Genomic DNA, 18,238 nt, shown 5'->3' on the forward strand with positions numbered 1-18,238 from the left:
TTTTTTTAAACTCTCTCTTAGGAAATGGTCTCTCTCTCCAAAGAAAAATCAAGTCTGCATGGAAGTCGCTTATTTCTTTCCTTCTTTTAAGCTGAGCGAAAAAAAATCCCAACCTATTATTTCAGGATTTCCAAGAGAGCTAAAATCTGCACCTTCTCTTTCCTTTTAAATCGCTTTGCTCAACGTCTATCTCTCCCTCACTTTCCTTTTTTCTTTCTGTCCCATGTTTCTCTCTCACCTTTTCCAAACTCCAACGTGAGCAAATAGTACTCTTTCCAAACAATCAAGGTAGCAACAATCTGTCCATGAAATCTCTTTTTTTCATACCTTGCCAATGTACTACCAAAGAGATATACGGTTGCCCTTTTAACCTGTCCCTTCATTCCAAACAAGCACCACAACAAATTTACGGATCAATATGTCAAAGCAAACAGACAACCTCTTTTTTTGCTCACCACATTCGAAGTAGTACTATATATCTTCTTTGACCGAACCAAATCTGCCCTAATGATTTTTTTGCAATGGATGGAAAGAACAATGGCAGCGGCAGCACAATAACAGATGGAGGCACCAACGGCAAAAAGTGGATAGATGGTCGTGATGGCGATGAACAAAATAAGCGGCAGTGGAATATGGTAATGAAGTGGATGATGGTGTATGCGGATGCGGTGTGAACAAAACGTGACAAGAACTCGAAACTCTAAAAGACTACACTAAAACCAGCAACTCGACACATGATGCAACCAAAAATTTAACAATCCAGAAACGAAGTGATAATAGCGAAAGGCTCAGACTATCTCGGACACGGATGGACTAATGTAATTTTTTTGGCTTTTTCATGGACTGTAGGTACGAAGAACAAATGCAATCTAGACTATGAAAAACTGGTAAAATCTCATTGAGCAACCTAAAAACTGATACCACTTGATAGAGGTGAGGGTCCCGATGTTTCGATGAGATGATAACTATCGATTTGGTGGAGACGACTTTGACGATTCGACTACAAACGTGCACGACGTTGTGCCTTAGCAATCGCTAAACCAACTTCGAGAGGTTGCTGACCATGCCGGAGCACGATCAACCTGACCACGAAGGTCTATTCCTGCATGCAATCGATGAACAAGCAAGAATATGATAAATCAATCTAAATATTGCAAATATATATATGTATTGTTGATAAAAGTGGGGTTCTAAAAGAGGTCTTGATCTGGTCGCCGGACACAAACAAAGTACACAAAGTTGCAGCAGTGACTAACTTTTGACTAATTAAAACCCCCGTCTAAATAGTGCCTTAAGGGTTGTATTTATAGGGAGACAGATGGGAATTTCGTCCACCCTTGGCAAGGTGGACTAAATTCTGGCCTAAGTCATTTTCCTATTAATACAGACTCTAAAAAACCGCCTATTAAGTGTATTTAAAAAATGCATGGACCTGGTCTAAAAATAAGGTGGCACAGTACCAATAATAAGCTATGGACGAAATTTTTAAAAGGCCATCTTATATATCTCGTCCATCTTCCTGATGTCATCATGGTGGCTTCAAAGTGCGGAAATCTCCACTATCTGCTCCGTTCTTGTTCTCTTCCCATGTGCCTTCATCTCCATGCTTGATCATGCTCCAATTTTCATCCTTCTTGTTCATGCTAAGCCCTTCAATTGTAAGCAACAGAAATGTATCTAAGTTAGGCAGCATCATATTCTCATGAACATTAGAAACATTACCAAGAAATGAAAGTACCTGATAATTTAACTGGCATGCATGAGCTCTAGTAATTGGTCCAATAGGTATAGCAACAGGGGTTGTGGGTGTAACTGTGGTAGCCATGTCCTCATCATCTTCCCCTTCTTTAAAACAAAGCCGTCCTCGGCGTTGGTTAATCTGAAATGTGGTTAACAAAAGAGACAAGGTGTACACGCTATATATATATATGTCATCCATTTTTACTGATCTCAGTTGTGGCACATGTGACATATTTATACAAGAGAACTCTTCGAAAGTCATGAAATATAAAGTCAAAATATTATCCCAAGAAGTCAAAGGCATGAATATATTGCAACTCAAATTGCACATATAAGTGAAGCTCTTATTCATATCAAAAGGTTGGCAATGCTCATCATTAAAGCATCCCAACATTGGTGAATAAACTTTATTTGTTTCAAATTTACATGGTACACCATACTTAAATAAACAAACATGCAACAAGTCATTTGACACAGAATTGTCACCAATATTAGAGGTCTTACAAAATGATTAAGCATTGGCAGAATTATTTTCAAACGTATTTGATCTAAATCTAATTTATTCCCTGATTCACATTGTTCTTTCACATCAATAGTGAATTCAATGGGAGTGCAATTATTTTCAAAAAGATTTAAGTGAAGCATGAGAATGCAATTATTTCTTTAAAATATAAACACCGCCATGCTCTAAAATATATAAGCGAAGAACTAGTGCAACTGCCTAGCTCAAAAGATATAAGTGAAGCACATAGAGTATTCTAACAAATCACGAATAATGTGTGTCCGTCTAAAAAAGGTGTGTCCAGCAAATATTATTGTGACAAACTAAAAAAAGAAATCAAAGACTCATATAATACATGATGCTCCAAGCAAAACTCATATCATGTGATGAATAAAAATATAGCTCCAAGTAAAATTACTGATAGTTGGTAGAAGAAAGAGGGGATGCCTTCCGGGGCATTCCCAAGCTTAGATACTCGGGAGTCCTTGAATATTACCTTGAGGTTCCTTGGGCATCCCCAAGCTTTGACTCTTCCCTCTCCTTATTCCTTCATCCATCGTGATCTCACCCAAAACTTGAAAACTTTAGCACACAAAAGTTAACAAAAACCTTCGTGAGATCCGTTAGTATAACAAAGTAAATCACTACTTTAGGTACTGTTGTAAACTCATTCATATTTTATTATTGCATTATACCTACTATATTCTAACTTCACCATGGCTTATACCCCCCGATGCAATCCACAGATTCATCAAACAAGCAAACAACGCGACGAAAATAGAATCTGTCAAAAACAGAACAGTCTGTAATAATTCGAACAATGACCATACTTCTATAACTCTAAAATTCTGAAACGTTGGGAAAACATGGGCAATTTGTATATCATCATGTTTAATAATTTCAAAATTTTATCATGCTCTAGAAAATATTAACAATTATTCTATTGGATGCAAAAGTTTCTGTTTTTGGACAGAAACAAAGCAACTATCATCCAACTCATCCCAAAGGCTTTGTTTGACCCAAACACTGATATAAACACAAAAACACAACCATAACTGTTGCATAATTGTGCACACACAAAAATAGAAATAGAAACACAAAATTTAAGATAACTATTGGGTTGCCTCCCAACTAGCGCTATTGTTTTACGCCCCTAGCTAGGCATAATGCAAAGGTTCAAGTTTTGTCATCTTTAGTTTTAATAACCCTAGAGAACCCTATTTCACTCTCTTTGCCATTATCAATAATGTGAACAAGAGATCTGGCTTGGTGCTAGGGATTTTTATTTCTTTCAAGATGCAAAGAGAAACCTTTTGTTCTAAAGCATCAAATCTCTTATTTTGTGACACAAAGTTACTATTTATTTTAGAAGCAATATTAAATAGCCCTCGAAAGTAGGAATCCATACTAGTTTTAGTTTCTTTTATTAACTCAATATGACAATAGCTTACTAGAATGGTAGGTTCAATAGTTTCAAATTTTGGTTATCAAAATATATTTTTCATCTTTTCATAGGTGTCAAAAGCATTATTCCCAAGGAAATCATTTTCAAATATAGAATCCAAGACACGTGTATGAACAAGAGGTAGACAGACATAAAAACTTCTAAGGAGCAATTTAATGGCTCATAGGCTTAACACTCATTTTTATTTCCAATAGTCTATCCCAAGATTCTTTTAAATATTCATCATTAGCATGCTTGAAATTTAAAATTCCCAAACCCTCTCCTAAGTAAGGAGGGGAAGGCAAATTGGGAGGAGAGTTGGCCATAACAATAAAGCGAGCAACAAGGCAAAGGAAAATATTTTTGGTATTTTTGTGAAAATGTTTTAGAAGTGGGGGGATGAAAATGAGAGGCAAATAGCAAATAATGTAAATTCAAGGAGATGAAAGTTTATGCAATGGTACTTGATAGATGTTAATGATGTCTCCCCAGCAACGGCGCCAAAAATTCTTCCTGCTACTTGCGAGCTATGTTGAGATTTCCCCAAAGAGGAGAGGATGATGCAGTACAGTAGACATAATGATGCAGAGCATCCCAAGTTCATCCCCATGGACCTATCATCATCTCACCAAGTTCCTAGTGGACCCATAACATGAGCACGTGCAATAGCTCTCGAGACGAAGGTGACATCTCTCCGCTCACAATTCCACTTCGATGCACATGAGACATGGCTACTACCTCAAACAGAGACATTATGCATACTCAGGTACCAAGGAGTTAGCCATGGAGAAGCTAAGGATCAAGGAGGATCGAAGAAGGAAGACATACACGAAGACGTAGAAGAAAACGGCCAAGTCTGCACTTGCTCGGACGATCTGAATAATGGCACCCGAGACCAGTGTCGGTGTCAAAACCGGCGGATCTTGGGTAGGGGGTCCCGAACTGTGCGTCTAAGGTAAATGGTAACAGGAGGCAAGGGACACGATGTTTTACCCAGGTTCGGGCCCTCTTGATGGAGGTAATACCCTACATCCCGCTTGATTGTTCTTGATAATATGAGTAGTACAAGAGTTGATCTACCACGAGATCAGAGAGGCTAAACCCTAGAAGCTAGCTTATGGTATGATTGTCTGTTGTTCCTCCTACGGACTAAACCCTCCGGTTTATATAGACACCGGAGGGGGCTAGGGTTACACAAAGTCGGTTACAAGGAAGGAAATCTACATATCTATACTGCCAAGCGTGCCTTCCACGCCAAGGAGAGTCCCATCCGGACACGGGATGAAGTCTTCAATCTTGTATCTTCATAGTCCAACAGTCCGGCCAAAGGATATAGTCCGGCTGTCCGGATACCCCCTAATCCAGGACTCCCTTAGTAGCCCCTGAACCAGGCTTCAATGACGATGAGTCCAGCGCACAGATTGTCTTCGGCATTGCAAGGCGGGTTCCTCCTCCGAATACTTCATAGAAGATTTTGAACACGAGGATCGTGTCCGGCTCTGCAAAACAAGTTCCACATACAACTATAGAGAGAATAATATTTTCACAAATCAAATCTGCCAACGCATTTCGCAGTGTGACATCACACCACATCCAGGTCTTTATTTGAATCGTTTTTCATAACCAATCTCAGCGTGTTTCGCGAGGCGGTTTCCTTGTCTTGTCGAAGCAGAGATCGTGTCCCCTTTATTACGGGATTCTCATCAATACGGATGTGGGTAACCCAACCGTGCCTATTGGTAGGACTCCTAGATCTTAGGAAAGTCCCAAACGGCCACGAGGAGGATGCTTGATATTCACCCTCTTTATAAAGGGGACAAGGCCTTTTCCTCTCGATCTTAATCGAATCTGCCTCCCGCCTCGAGTTCCAACACCCAAAGCTCAGGTTTAGGCACTTCGGACCTTCAACTATGTCAGGATCCAACCTTCAAGGTCGGTGGATGCCTTCCTCCGTCACGGAGGAGGACATCAAGAAGTTGAGAGCGGCCAGATATCTGGCCGCCGAAATTTCGCATCGGCTGCCTGCCCGAGGGAAAGTCATCCCTACTCCCGAACCCAATGAGAGCGTCGTGTTCGTCTCCCACTTCCTCTGAGGACTAGGCCTCGCTCTGGATCCCTTTGTTAGGGGTCTTATGTTCTATTACGGCTAGATTTTGACGATCTGTCCCCGGATTCCCTTCTTCACATCTCAACATTTATTGTCGTATGTGAGGCTTTCCTCCGCATTACCCCTCACTTCGGCCTGTGGCTCAAGACCTTCGATGTGAGCCGAAGATGATCGAGGGGTAGCACGCAGCGTGCAGAGGTGCTTCAACAAGCAAAATTGCTGATGCTCCATGGCCTGAGGGTTACTTCCCAGAGGTGTCCGGATTGTGGCAGTGGGAGTGGTTCTACATCACAGCTCCCCGACGTGCCAAGTGGGTAGCTGCCCCCACCTTTCGCTCAGCCCCCCACCACAACTGATGTCATGGATCAGCAGGGGGCTGAGCTGGGGTCCAGCCAAGGACGTGCCAATACTACAAAGCCGTATCCGAGATCTCTTTGAGAGAGATTTTAGTTTGGTTATGGTAGTGCATGTGGGAATTCAACCTGGAAGGACCGTGAGCTATTCAACATTTCCTCGGCATGACGCACGAAGAGATGTACAAATTTTTCTTCGGACCACAAATAATGTGTCCGGACATCACTGAGGATGCATGTCTGAGCTGCAATTGCCTGGATACCCAAGTAAGTAGCCCTGCATCCGAACACACTGCCTTTTATTTATCGCAACATTAACCTAAAAAAGCCGCTCTTTAACCCAGGATTGGATAGCGAAGGCAAAGTTTATCAGGTGTTCGGCCCCCTCCCTGAGACCTCACCAAATCCCGTGCTAACCAGGATGCTGGAGATCGCGCCTTATCAAGCGCCCTCGGGAGAAGATAAAGGGGGGAACAAGGAGGCTAGCGCCTCCGCGAAGGAGGTTATCTGGGGGGAGGAACTGAAACTTCCTCTCCCCAGGGACGGAAGAGAACCGCCTCTGAGGATCCGTAGACAACAGTCTCCAAACGGGGGAAGAAATCTCCGCCGGATGGTCCTACCCTGGGGGATACCCTGTCCGTACTATGCCCTCAAGGGGATCAGCCCTCCACCGAGCTGTAAGCAAAAAGGTAAGTGAAAATATCTTGCTTTACCTCTGAGGAAAATAACCGAGGCATTTATCTTGCAGTTCGGATCTTAGCCCTTCTCAGCAGAGCTCGTCTTCAGGGGATCTTCTTCCAGAGCTGATGGAGAGCAAAACGCCTCCCCCTGCCACACCACCTCATGAGGCGGGCAACCCCGAGCTGTCGTCGCGGAGGGTTTCTCCTGATCCGGCAAAGCCATAAGGTAAGCCTATGGCCACCCGAAGTCCTCAGTATCCGGCTCTCGAAGAGAGCAGTCAAAAGTGTCCGGCATCGTCTGGTGTGTGGTCGGACGTACTAAGGGATCTGCTGGAGCAAGCGGCTATCTCAGAAGAGCACCACACATTGATGGATACGGTGATTGAAAGGATTTCGTCCACCGAAAGAGGGTTGCATGAAGCCTTCATGAGTCTACTGACAGGTTTTGAGGTACACAAAATGATGTACTTTGTTGACAGTACTGCACATTTTTAGATGTGCCCTGTGTAGATAGTAGCCCCTGAGACTCTGGTTGTCGTCGAAAAGGGCGGCACACATAGGATCATATTCCCAGGTAATAACCAGACCGCCTTTATGTGCAGGTGGTTGAAGCTCCGGTGGCTAGCCGGACTGATGGGTTTGCCGAACTAAAGCGACAACTGGATGCGGCAGATGCCGACATCGTGCTTGTTAACAAGCGGCTTGACGAGGCACAGGGTAGGTGATTTTTCTGGTGAATGCCACATAGTAAGAGCAGCATGATGCCACAGTGGAGACCCTTCGGGCGGAGCTTGCCCGAGCCCAGGAGCAAGCAAGGAGTAATAATGCGTCCGCTTTAAAGGCGGCCGAAGAGTTAAGGCCCGAACAGGCCGCACATTGCGAGAGCAAAGAAAAGATTGCCAAGATGGCCGTGGAGTTAAAAGATGCTGCTAACTGTTACCGGCTTCTTGAAGAAGAAAACCGGGCGAAGGCGACGGACCTGGTGAAGGCCCGGGTGGCTGCCAAGGAAGCCCGCTCCAAAATTAGAGCGATGAAGGAGGAGCTGAATCAAGCTGCGGATATCGTTTCTGGGAAGCCCTTCTTGTTGCGGACTAAGTTCGGAGATCCGAAATATGCTCCTTTGGACTGGCTATGGAGTTCTGCGAACGAGTACATAGATTTGGCTGCAAGTACTGTTGATGCGGCCGAGTACTTCAAGGATCAGAAAGGTCCTGAAGTGGAGAAGCTGTTCTGGTCACAGTTTCACGCTCCAGTCCGTCCGCTGTTGCTGAATGAACGATTAACCGGTTGGGCCAAGCTCCATAGATTATCTGGACTTGGCATGAGGTCCGTTGTGGATCATCTGTGGCCAGGAGGGCCAAGGCCGAATAGCTACTTTATCTTAGTGCAACAATTCCTTGGTGTTGTGCCACACATCGATGCTGTAAAGAGGTCAGCGTGCATAGAAGGCTCGCGGATGGCCCTTGCCCGTATCAAAACATACTGGGCGGAGATGGATGCCACCACTATTGCGGCACAGGGTTCGGCCATAGGCCGAGTGGCTGCCGAGCACTACTTTGAAGAAGTTCTTGAAGGCGTTCATTTGATAGAGGCTCAGTGATCGAAGAATATTATGTTTAAGTGACATGTATTCCCATAGTAAAAACAATGTTTTATTGAGTTTATCAAGGTTGTACTTATACTTCTGCCCGAAAGTACCATGATGCCTCCTGTGCGGCCGTTTATGTATATATGTATATAACCTGAAAGATGGCAGTCGTCGGCTTCAGCCCCCACGCATATAATGCGGGGGTGTTCGCAGAAGACGCATGTTCACACTTGATCCAACGTCTTGGTCCATTAAGGAGGTGATAGCGCAGCGAACTAGGCAATCGGACTATAATGCTTTAACACTTTCACTTAGCCAGAGGAGTTTGATAGTGGGGCTACTATATAGCCCCTGGTGGCTCCGCGCTCATCCGAATTCGGGGCGCGTACATGCCTGGCCGGGAAACGGCCCTTCGTTAAAGCGGAGGAATCCCGAAGATTCCGCTAGGTCATCGAGTGATTTACCAGTCTCACGCTATATCATGACAGTAAGTTTTCGGCTTTCTCTACTGAGGTGCTCGTCCGGATGAACCAGGGCACAATCGCAGTAGTTCTCCTGGTGCTGCCTTAGCCGATAGAGCGGAACGTAAGGCAGCAAAACACAGGAGCCGGGCAAACCCAACATTTGACCAAAGACATGATTCGGAGCTGATGCATATAAGGCCAAACTCGCGACGCCGAACACTCCCTAAGGTATTCGGTCTTTATGATGTAAACCGGGCTAAACGGTGCCCTTTGTAATAAGCCCCTAGTGTCCAGGTACGTGCAATATTCCGGCATGGCCACATGCCAATACGTCAACATCCTTCTCAATTATACTGAGAATCCGGGGGATGTGTATCAACAAGAGATAGTAAAAAGGTTTACGCAGGGTCTTAATCTAAAAAGAATCCTTGGAACGGGTCCCTGCTGCACGTCTGCGCCTGTGTCTCCGTTGTGCCGTATCCTGGACGGGTGTAGCACGATGGTCATCTGTAAAAGAGAGGAACTTAGTTGAAAAGTTGTCGTGCAAAAAGGTAGGTTATACTAAATAAACCATGTATAGTTCAAGATGAGTAAAGTTGAGCCTAATTGTCACTTTTTACACGCGTTGAGCCCCTTGTATTGTTATAGGGGTATAGTCATCAAACCTGTATCAATTATATATAGCTGCACTGGACTCGTCTAACCGTGTCCGTGGTCTTAACGACCTGTCAGATGCTCTAGTTGGTGAGGCCGTCTAGTGTGCGGCTGCCAAGGCGGCCGCACGGTCTTCCGCGCGCAAGGAGCGCTCAATATTTCCATTTACTGTAATGATGCCACATGGACTGGGCATCTTAAGTACGAGAGAAGCGTAATGCGGTATTGCATTAAAGCGAGCGAAAGCTTCACGTTCGAGTAGTGCTTGATAGCCACTTTGGAACGGAGCGATGTGGAAGGTTAAATTTTTGCTGCGGAAGTTATCAGGAAAGCCGAATATAACCTCTAGTAGCAGGGAGCCCATGCAACAGGCTTCTGGGCCTGGCGTTACTCCTTTAAAGGTAGTATTGCTATGGCTAACTTTTGTTGGGTCAATCCCCATTTTGCGGACTGTGTCCTGATATATCAGGTCTAAACTACTGTCGCCGTCCATCAGGACTCGTGTGAAGTGGTATCCGTTAATTATCGGGTCTAACACCAAGGCAGTCCATCCTGCATGCCGGATACTTGCCGAGTAATCCCGATGGTCAAAGGTGATTGGTTGGGATGACCAGTGGCGGAACTCCGCGGTGATAGGCCCTGGGGCATGTGTCTCTATGATTGCCACTTTGTTACTCCCCTTCATCACGTGTAATACGTTTACTGTTTTGATTTCTGGCGGGAATTTCTTCTGTTCCCCAGTGCTTTGCTTGCGAGGCTCATCCTCGTCTTCGCTTGGTGTATCCTGCCCCTTGTGTTCCACGTTGAGCTTGCCAGACTGCTTGAAGACCCAACATTCTCTATGGATATGATTTGCAGGTTTATCGGGAGTGCTGTGGATCTGGCATATTTTGTCCAGAATCTTGTTTAGGCTGGATAGTTCATCTGTGTTGCCTTTGGAGGGTAGGTTTTGCTGACCTGCCCGAGAGCTTCTGAATCCGGCGTTTACCGCCGTGCTCTTCGGGCTGTCTTCTTTATTCCGGCGCTTGTTTTTGCTGCGTCGTGGTTTCCCGTTTCCGTCCCTGACTTCAGATGTTCTTGGGTCACTGGTGCTGCATCTGGCTAACCAGCTGTCCTCGCCCGCGCAAAAGCGGGTCATGAGACTTGTTAATGCTGCCATTGTTCTCGGCTTTTCTTGGCTGAGGTGTCTGGCAAGCCATTTGTCTCGAACGCTGTGCTTGAAAGCTGCTAAGGCTTCGGCGTCCGGACAGTCGACTATTTGGTTCTTTTTAGTGAGAAACCTGTTCCAAAGCTTTCGGGCTGACTCTCCGGGCTGTTGAGTTATATGACTTAAATCGTCTGCATCTGGTGGTCGGATATAGGTCCCTTGAAATTTTTCCCAAAAAGCGTCTTCGAGCTCTTCCCGACTTCCAATGGAGTTTTCGGGGAGGCTTTTAAGCCAGTGCCGAGCTGGCCCTTTGAGCTTGAGGGGTAAGTACTTGATGGCGTGGAGATCGTCTCCTCGAGCCATGTAGTCCTCAATCCAGACCCCAGGGTCTATCGTTCTGTCGTACGCCTCTATGTTTACGGGTTTGAATCCCTCTAGAAATTCATGGTCCAGCACCTCATCGGTGAAACATAGGGGGTGTGCGGCACCGCTGTATTTGGGTGTACTGTGGTGTTCGGATTTTTGTTATGTTGCATTGCGTGCTGGAGCGCACTTGCTTGTCCCGTAGATGTATCTGGTTGCGCCGTCCTTTTTATGCGAGCCCTCACGTGGATCGCGTACTGGCTTGTGTGCGGCGTCGTTTGCCGCTCTAAGGTGGCCACGAGGTCGTCTATCGGATCGGATGGCTGTTTTGTTTTTCGATTGCAAGGGATGTAAGGCCTCCTCATCGAATTCAGGTAGCAGCTTTCGCTTCGGGTAGCTCTTTGTGTGGCGACTACCGCCGTATTTTGCTGCAGTGTTGAGGACTTTACTCCATCTAATTCAGAGTGTGTTTTGTGCATCCCTGAGCCTTTGCTTCTGCTTTTTCAGACTCCTCACAGTGGCAACAAGCCTTTGATGGGTATTCTGTTGTTCTGGGTGCCTGTCCAGTGTGATGTCATCTGGACTGTTATCTTCGCCAGAGTCGGGTTGTTCGGTTTGATTCTCCGTGTTGCCGTGGTCGGACGGTGGTTCAATGTCGTGTTTGTTGTCCGCTTGCTTACCCTGCTCTATCGCTGGGTCTATATGATCTATGTTTCTGTAGAGGCGGGATTTGGAGCGGCGCTTACGCCGCTGCTTTGACTGCTTCTTGAGGGAACGATCCTCCGCTGCGTCCTTCCGTTCCTCATCGTCATTTTCTTTCGGTGTGTCCACCATGTATACATCATATGATGAAGTGGGCATCTAGTGCCCTGTGGGCAGTGGCTCCTATTCGTCTCCTGCATCGTCGTCCATACCGTTGATGTCTTCAGAGTCGAAGTCGAGCATGTCGGTTAAATCGCCGACAGTAGCTACTAAATGGGTGGTGGGTGGGTGGCGAATTTCTTCGTCATCCGCATCCCAATCCTGCCGGACATAGTTCGGCCAGGGCTCTCCTGACATGGAGAGAGACTTTAATGAATTCAGTATGTCGCTGAAGGGCGAGTGCTGAGAGATATCCATGGAGGTGAACTCCATGATTGGTGCCTAGTCGGATTCGATAGGCACGGGTGCAGGCGGTTCGGAGTCCGTGGCCCGGGAAGGATCCGGCAGTTCGGCGACACGGCTCTCGTTAGGGGTGAAGTTAGTATTTGGCTCTATCGCCGCCGAAAGTGCGGCCTCCATGGTGGGGTCTATCCACCCATCCTTGGATGGCGCAACTGGCTCTGAATTGAGGGTCGGAGCGGTCGCCGGTGCGATCTCCCGAACACTGTCCGATGGTAGAGCTAAATCATGCTCATCGTGATCGTGCGGCGCACTCGGCAAGGGCTCGAATCCGTCGAAGATCAAGTCTCTGTGGATGTCGGCCTTGCGGTTTATGCTTCCAAACCTGACCTAGTGGCCAGGGGCGTAGCTCTCGATCTGCTCCAGATGGCCAAGCAAGTTGGCCCGCAGTGCGGAGCCACCGAATACAAAGATCTGTCCGGGGAGAAAAGTCTCACCCTGGACTGCATCGCTATCGATGATTGAAGGAACCATCCAGCCTTATGGTGACACGACACAAATGAACTCTCAATGAAAGCACCAATGTCGGTGTCAAAACCGGCGGATCTCGGGTAGGGGGTCCCGAACTGTGTGTCTAAGGCGGATGGTAACAGGAGGCAGGGGACATGATGTTTTACCCAGGTTCGGGCCCTCTTGATGGAGGTAATACCCTATGTCCTTCTTGATTGTTCTTGATAATATGAGTAGTACAACAATTGATCTACCACGAGATCAGAGAGGCTAAACCCTAGAAGCTAGCCTATGGTATGATTGTCTGTTGTTCGTCCTACAGACTAAACCCTCCGCTTTATATAGACACCGGAGGGGGCTAGGGTTACATAGAGTCAGTTACAAGGAAGGAAATCTACATATCCGTACTGCCAAGCGTGCCTTCCACGCCAAGGAGAGTCCCATCTGGACACGGGATGAAGTCTTCAATCTTGTATCTTCATAGTCCAATAGTCCGGCCAAAGGATATAGTCCGGTTGTCCGGATACCCCTAATCCAGGACTCCCTCAACCAGCAAGCCTTCCTGTGAAGCCGGACGCTCCAAACTGATGCCCGGATCATCCGGAACCACCCGGACGTCCAGACCACCTCGTGGTCACCGGACCCCCGTCGACGACTGCGAATAATCCGGACGGCCGCCCAGATCATCCGGACCCCTGACAACCGGATCATCCGGATCATCTGGACCACCACTTGCGTGTGTGTTTTGGGCCGAAGCCCATGTACCCTTTTGCCCCTCTAGCCTATATAAATGACTCCACCTGCACTTTTCTATGGTTAGCAAATTATTAGCTCATTTGAGAGATAGAGCTTTTCTCATCCACTTGGTTACTTCTCCATTGGACTCCACGACCTATTCGGAGAAGATCCCGCAAGAGGATTCGAGACCCCTCATGGGAAGACCCCTCAAGACCTCCTCACGGAGAAGAACTTTCTACTTGTATCATCCGTAGTTGATCATGGATCGTGTATCTCTTTAGGTTTTGAGGATCTAGCACATGTGTAATTGAATCTTGTTGATTTGAGTGATTCTCTCGTGCTTCCCCTTGTGTTTTCCCCTTGTGTTCTTCGCGGTATCCGCTCCAATCGTGAAATATCGGGCATCTAGGGTTCTACCCTACATCATCTTGGATCAGAGCAAGGTTTATTATGAATTTGGAGCACCTACCCCTTTGTTTTCTAGCCTAATTTTGTTGATTTCATCCTAATTTTGAAAATTTCCCACCAAAAAATAGCCCCCAATTTTTTTGTGATTTGTTTGTATGATGAAGTTTTGTTGATTTTGATCCATGGATTCTTTGTGTTGCAAGTGGATCTTTCCTTTCCCCACCATTTCCCCCACGAAACCCATAGAAAATCCATGAATTCCTCAGTTTTTTCACCATTTTCGAGTTCATCTTGAGCCATCTCTGATGTAGGGTAGAGACCCTAATCGCTCGATCTTTCACGATAGGAGCGGATCCCGAGAAGAACACGAAGAACACGAGGATGAACGGAAGGAAAACACAAGAGGAAATCACTAAGCCGACATGAATAAGTCACACATGGGCTAGATCCTCGAGTACATAGAACGATACACAAATCCACGGACAACTAGGGACGATACACGGTAACCGGTTCTTCTCCGTGAGGAGGTCTTGATGGGGCCGCCCAAGAGGGGGGTCTTGAATCCAAGTAGATCTTCTCCGAAGAGGGGCCGCAGTCTCTCTCGAGGAGGAGATCGGTATGGATGAGCGAAGCTCTATCTCGAAGTATGAGCTAAACCAACGCTACCCCTAGCTAGGATGAATGGGGGGTCTATTTATAGTCTAAGTGCAAAAGGGGGCGAAGTGAAGGGGTACATGGGCCTCGGGCCCGAATCTGGACGCAGCCAGGTACCGGACGTCCGCTGGGGACCGGTCGTCCGGTGTCTCAGGAGCGGCCGGACGTCCGGAGTCCTCCGGTCATCCGCTGGTTCTGCTCTATGATGGGGGTGCCGGACGTTCGGTAGCTCCGGACTTCCGCTGATGTTGGCTCGGGTGCTGGTGCACCGGTCGTCCGGTCCGGACCGGACGTCCGCTCATTCGCTTCGGGTGCAGGGGCACCGGTCGTCCGGTCTGGGACGGACGTCCGATCGCTGGGGTTCGGCTGAGGCTTCAGGCACCGGACGTCTGGTCCCGGCTGGTCATCCGGTTGCTGGGACTTTTCCTTCATCCCTTCTTCTTCTCTATCTTCTCGTCCATCTTCCTCTTCTTCTTGTCCTTGCTCCTTAGCTTCTCCATTGTACCTGAGTATGCACAAAGTATCCATATGAGGTAGTAGCCATGCTTCATGCGCATCGAAGTGTAATTGTGAGAGGAGAGATGTCACCTCGGTTTCAAGGGCTCTTGGATGTGATCGAGTCATGGGTCCGGTAGGCACTTGATGAGATGATGGTAGGTCCATGGGGATGACTTTGGGATGCTCCGCATCATCTCCCCTCCCTTGGGGAAGATCCGTCCTCGGATCAAACTCTTCATCACCATGGAAAGGAGAGAGAGCCTTGATGTTGAAGATGTCGCTCACGTTGTACTTGTCGCGTGGAAGGTCGATCTTGTAAGCGTTGTCGTTGTAGCATGCAAGCACCTTGAAGGGTCCATCCGCTCGTGGACGAAGCTTGGATTTGCGTTCTTGTGGGAAGCGGTCCTTGCGAAGGTGTAGCCACACTTGATCACCAATGTTGAAGACCATAGGTTGCTTGTTGAAGTTGAGCTTGGTCGCAAGGCGCTGAACTTGGCGCTCGATGGTGTTTCTTCTATCTTCATGCATCTTCTTGAGATGTGTCACACGCGCACTTGCGTCCAAATTGATGCGCTCTTGGAGTGGTAGAGGAAGAATATCCAATGGTGACAAAGGGTTGAATCCGTAGACGACCTCGAAAGGGGACTTGCAGGTTGTTGAGTGTCTTGCTCGGTTGTATGCGAACTCGGCGATGGGTAGACACTCCTCCCACTCCTTGATGTTCTTCTTGATGAGTACTCGAAGTAGAGCGGAGAGTGTGCGGTTTGTCACCTCCGTTTGGCCGTCGGTTTGAGGATGGTATGCCGTGGAGAAGAGTAGCTTGATTCCGAGCTTGGCGCATAGAGTCTTCCAAAAGTAGCTAAGGAACTTGACGTCGCGGTCCGAGATGATAGTCTTTGGCACTCCATGAAGGCGCAAGATTTCCCTACAAAACAAATTTGCAATATGTGAAGCATCGTCTATCTTGTTGCAAGGAATGAAATGAGCCATTTTGGAGAAACGGTCCACGACAAAAAAAACGGAATCCTTGCCATTTTGAGTTCTAGGCAAACCAAGCACAAAGTCCATGCTAATATCTTCCCATGGTTGGTATGGAATCAGTAGAGGCATATAGAGGCCATGAGATTGAGCTTTGGACTTAGCATTGCGGCATGTCGAACATCGGTTGGTGAAGCAATTGACGTCCCGAAACATCTTTGGCCAAAAGTAGCTCTTCGAGAGCGTGGCGAACGTCTTATCGCGTCCAAAGTGTCCCATTAATCCTCCTCCATGCGATTCCTGCAAAAGCAATAAATGAAGGGACGACTTGGGGATGCAAAGTTTGTTAGCTCGCATAAGGTAGCCGTCTTTGATGTAATAGCGCTCCCACGATGTATTCGACAAAAACTTGGCATAAGGGGTGGCAAAAGTTTCATCATGCACATACAAATCTTTGATATGCTCGAAGCCAATGACATCTAACCCGAGTTGTGTGACTAGCATGCATATGCGGGAAAGAGCATCCGCGACGATGTTTTCTTTACCCTTGATGTACTTGATGACATAGGGAAAATACTCAATGAATTCACTCCATTTAGCATGACGCTTGTTCAACTTAGTTTGACCCTTGAGATACTTGAGGGTCTCATGATCGGTATGAATGATAAACTCGTGGGGACGAAGGTAATGTTCCCATTCATGTAAAATGCGGACTAAAGCATATAGCTCTTTGTCATAGATGGGATAGTTGAGTTGCGCTCCAGAAAGTTTCTCACTAAAGTAAGCTATGGGGCGCTTCTCTTGCGTTAACACACCTCCTATGCCATTACCGCTAGCATCGCAATGAATCTCAAAAGGCTTGTCGAAGTTGGGTAAAGCAAGCACGGGAGCATGAGTAAGCAAATTCTTAAACTCATTGAATGCGATATCTTGGGATGGTCCCCAAACAAAAGGCGCATTCTTCTTGCTCAAAGCATGTAAAGGCGAAGCAATGGTGCTAAAATCCTTTACAAAGCGACGATAGAAGCCCGCAAAACCAAGGAAACTACGCACTTGATGCAAGTTGGTTGGTTGCGGCCAAGTCTTAACAGCATTGATCTTGCACTCATCTACATGAACACCCTTAGAAGAGACCACAAAACCCAAGAAAACGAGCATATCAACACCAAATAGGCATTTCTCCATATTAGCATAGAGACGCTCTTTTCTAAGAGTTTGCAAAACGGTGTGGACATGGGTGACATGTTCTTGGATAGATTTGCTAAACACAAGAATGCCATCGAAGTAAACCACAACAAATATACCAATGTAAGGGCGAAAGACATGATTCATAAGGCGCATAAAAGTGCCCGGTGCTTCCGAGAGACCCATAGGCATGACTAACCACTCATACAAACCAAACTTGGTTTTGAATGCGGTTTTCCATTCATCACCCTCTTGTATGCGGATTTGATAGTAACCACTCTTAAGATCGATTTTGGAAAATATAGTGGCACCACTAAGCTCATCTAGCATATCATCTAGGCGTGGAATGGGGTACCTATATCTAACGGTGATAGCATTGATAGGTCTACAATCGGAGCACATGCGAAAGCTACCGTCACGTTTTGGCATAAGAATGACCGGTACGGCACAAGGACTCAAACTTTCACGCACATGTCCATGGTCTATGATATGCTTTACTTGCCTTTGTATTTCTTTGGTTTCTTCGGGGTTGACGCGGTATGGAGCTTTGTTGGGAAGCGGCGCTCCGGGGATGAGATCAATTCGGTGCTCAATGCCTCGTAGTGGAGGTAGACCCGGAGGTAGCTCATCGGGGAGAACATCTTGGAATTCCTGCAATAGAGAAGATAACACCAAAGGTAGATCGTGAGAGTTGTTAGTTTGTGTGACCTCATCCTTGCACAATAGGACATAGTGTAGGACACTTGATGGGTTCTCACACACTTCTCTCATCTCACGTTTGGTGGCAAAGAGAACTAAGTTTTTCTTGTCGCTCATCGTGGAGTCACTCAATTTGGGCTTGTGGCGCGCACTCTCTTTTTGGTGGATCGCTCTCTCACTATTTTCTCCACGATGGGTGGCTTGCTTGTCGGCGAGCACTTGGCTTGGAGACATAGGACGTAGCACGAATTCTTTCCCTTTCATCTTGAAGCTATAGTGATTTGTACGCCCATTGTGAATGACACCTCGGTCAAATTGCCATGGCCGTCCAAGGAGGAGGTGGCAAACGATCATCGGAAGGACATCACATTCTAATGTGTCTTCATAGGCGCCGATCTTGAAAGAGACTTGTACTCTATGCTCGA

The 18,238-nt window shown here is 46.8% G+C and overlaps 1 protein-coding gene across 1 annotated transcript in view; it reads right to left on the reverse strand.

The window, feature by feature from the left end:
• Positions 1–1,528: 1,528 nt before the first annotated feature.
• The window catches only part of LOC147979462 (uncharacterized), an 80,813-nt gene continuing 64,103 nt past the window's right edge, over positions 1,529–18,238 (reverse strand). The window contains exons 2-3 of the mRNA XM_087515216.1: positions 17,327–17,828; positions 1,529–1,650 (exon numbers count right to left, since the gene is read on the reverse strand). Of these exons, the coding sequence (XP_087371342.1) occupies positions 1,529–1,650; positions 17,327–17,828 (624 nt within the window). The remainder of the gene's footprint in view (positions 1,651–17,326; positions 17,829–18,238) is intronic.

Source organism: Triticum urartu, chromosome 3A, assembly GCF_056163025.1.
Source record: "Triticum urartu cultivar PI428250 chromosome 3A, HENAU_Tu73, whole genome shotgun sequence".
Lineage (NCBI taxonomy): Eukaryota > Viridiplantae > Streptophyta > Magnoliopsida > Poales > Poaceae > Triticum > Triticum urartu.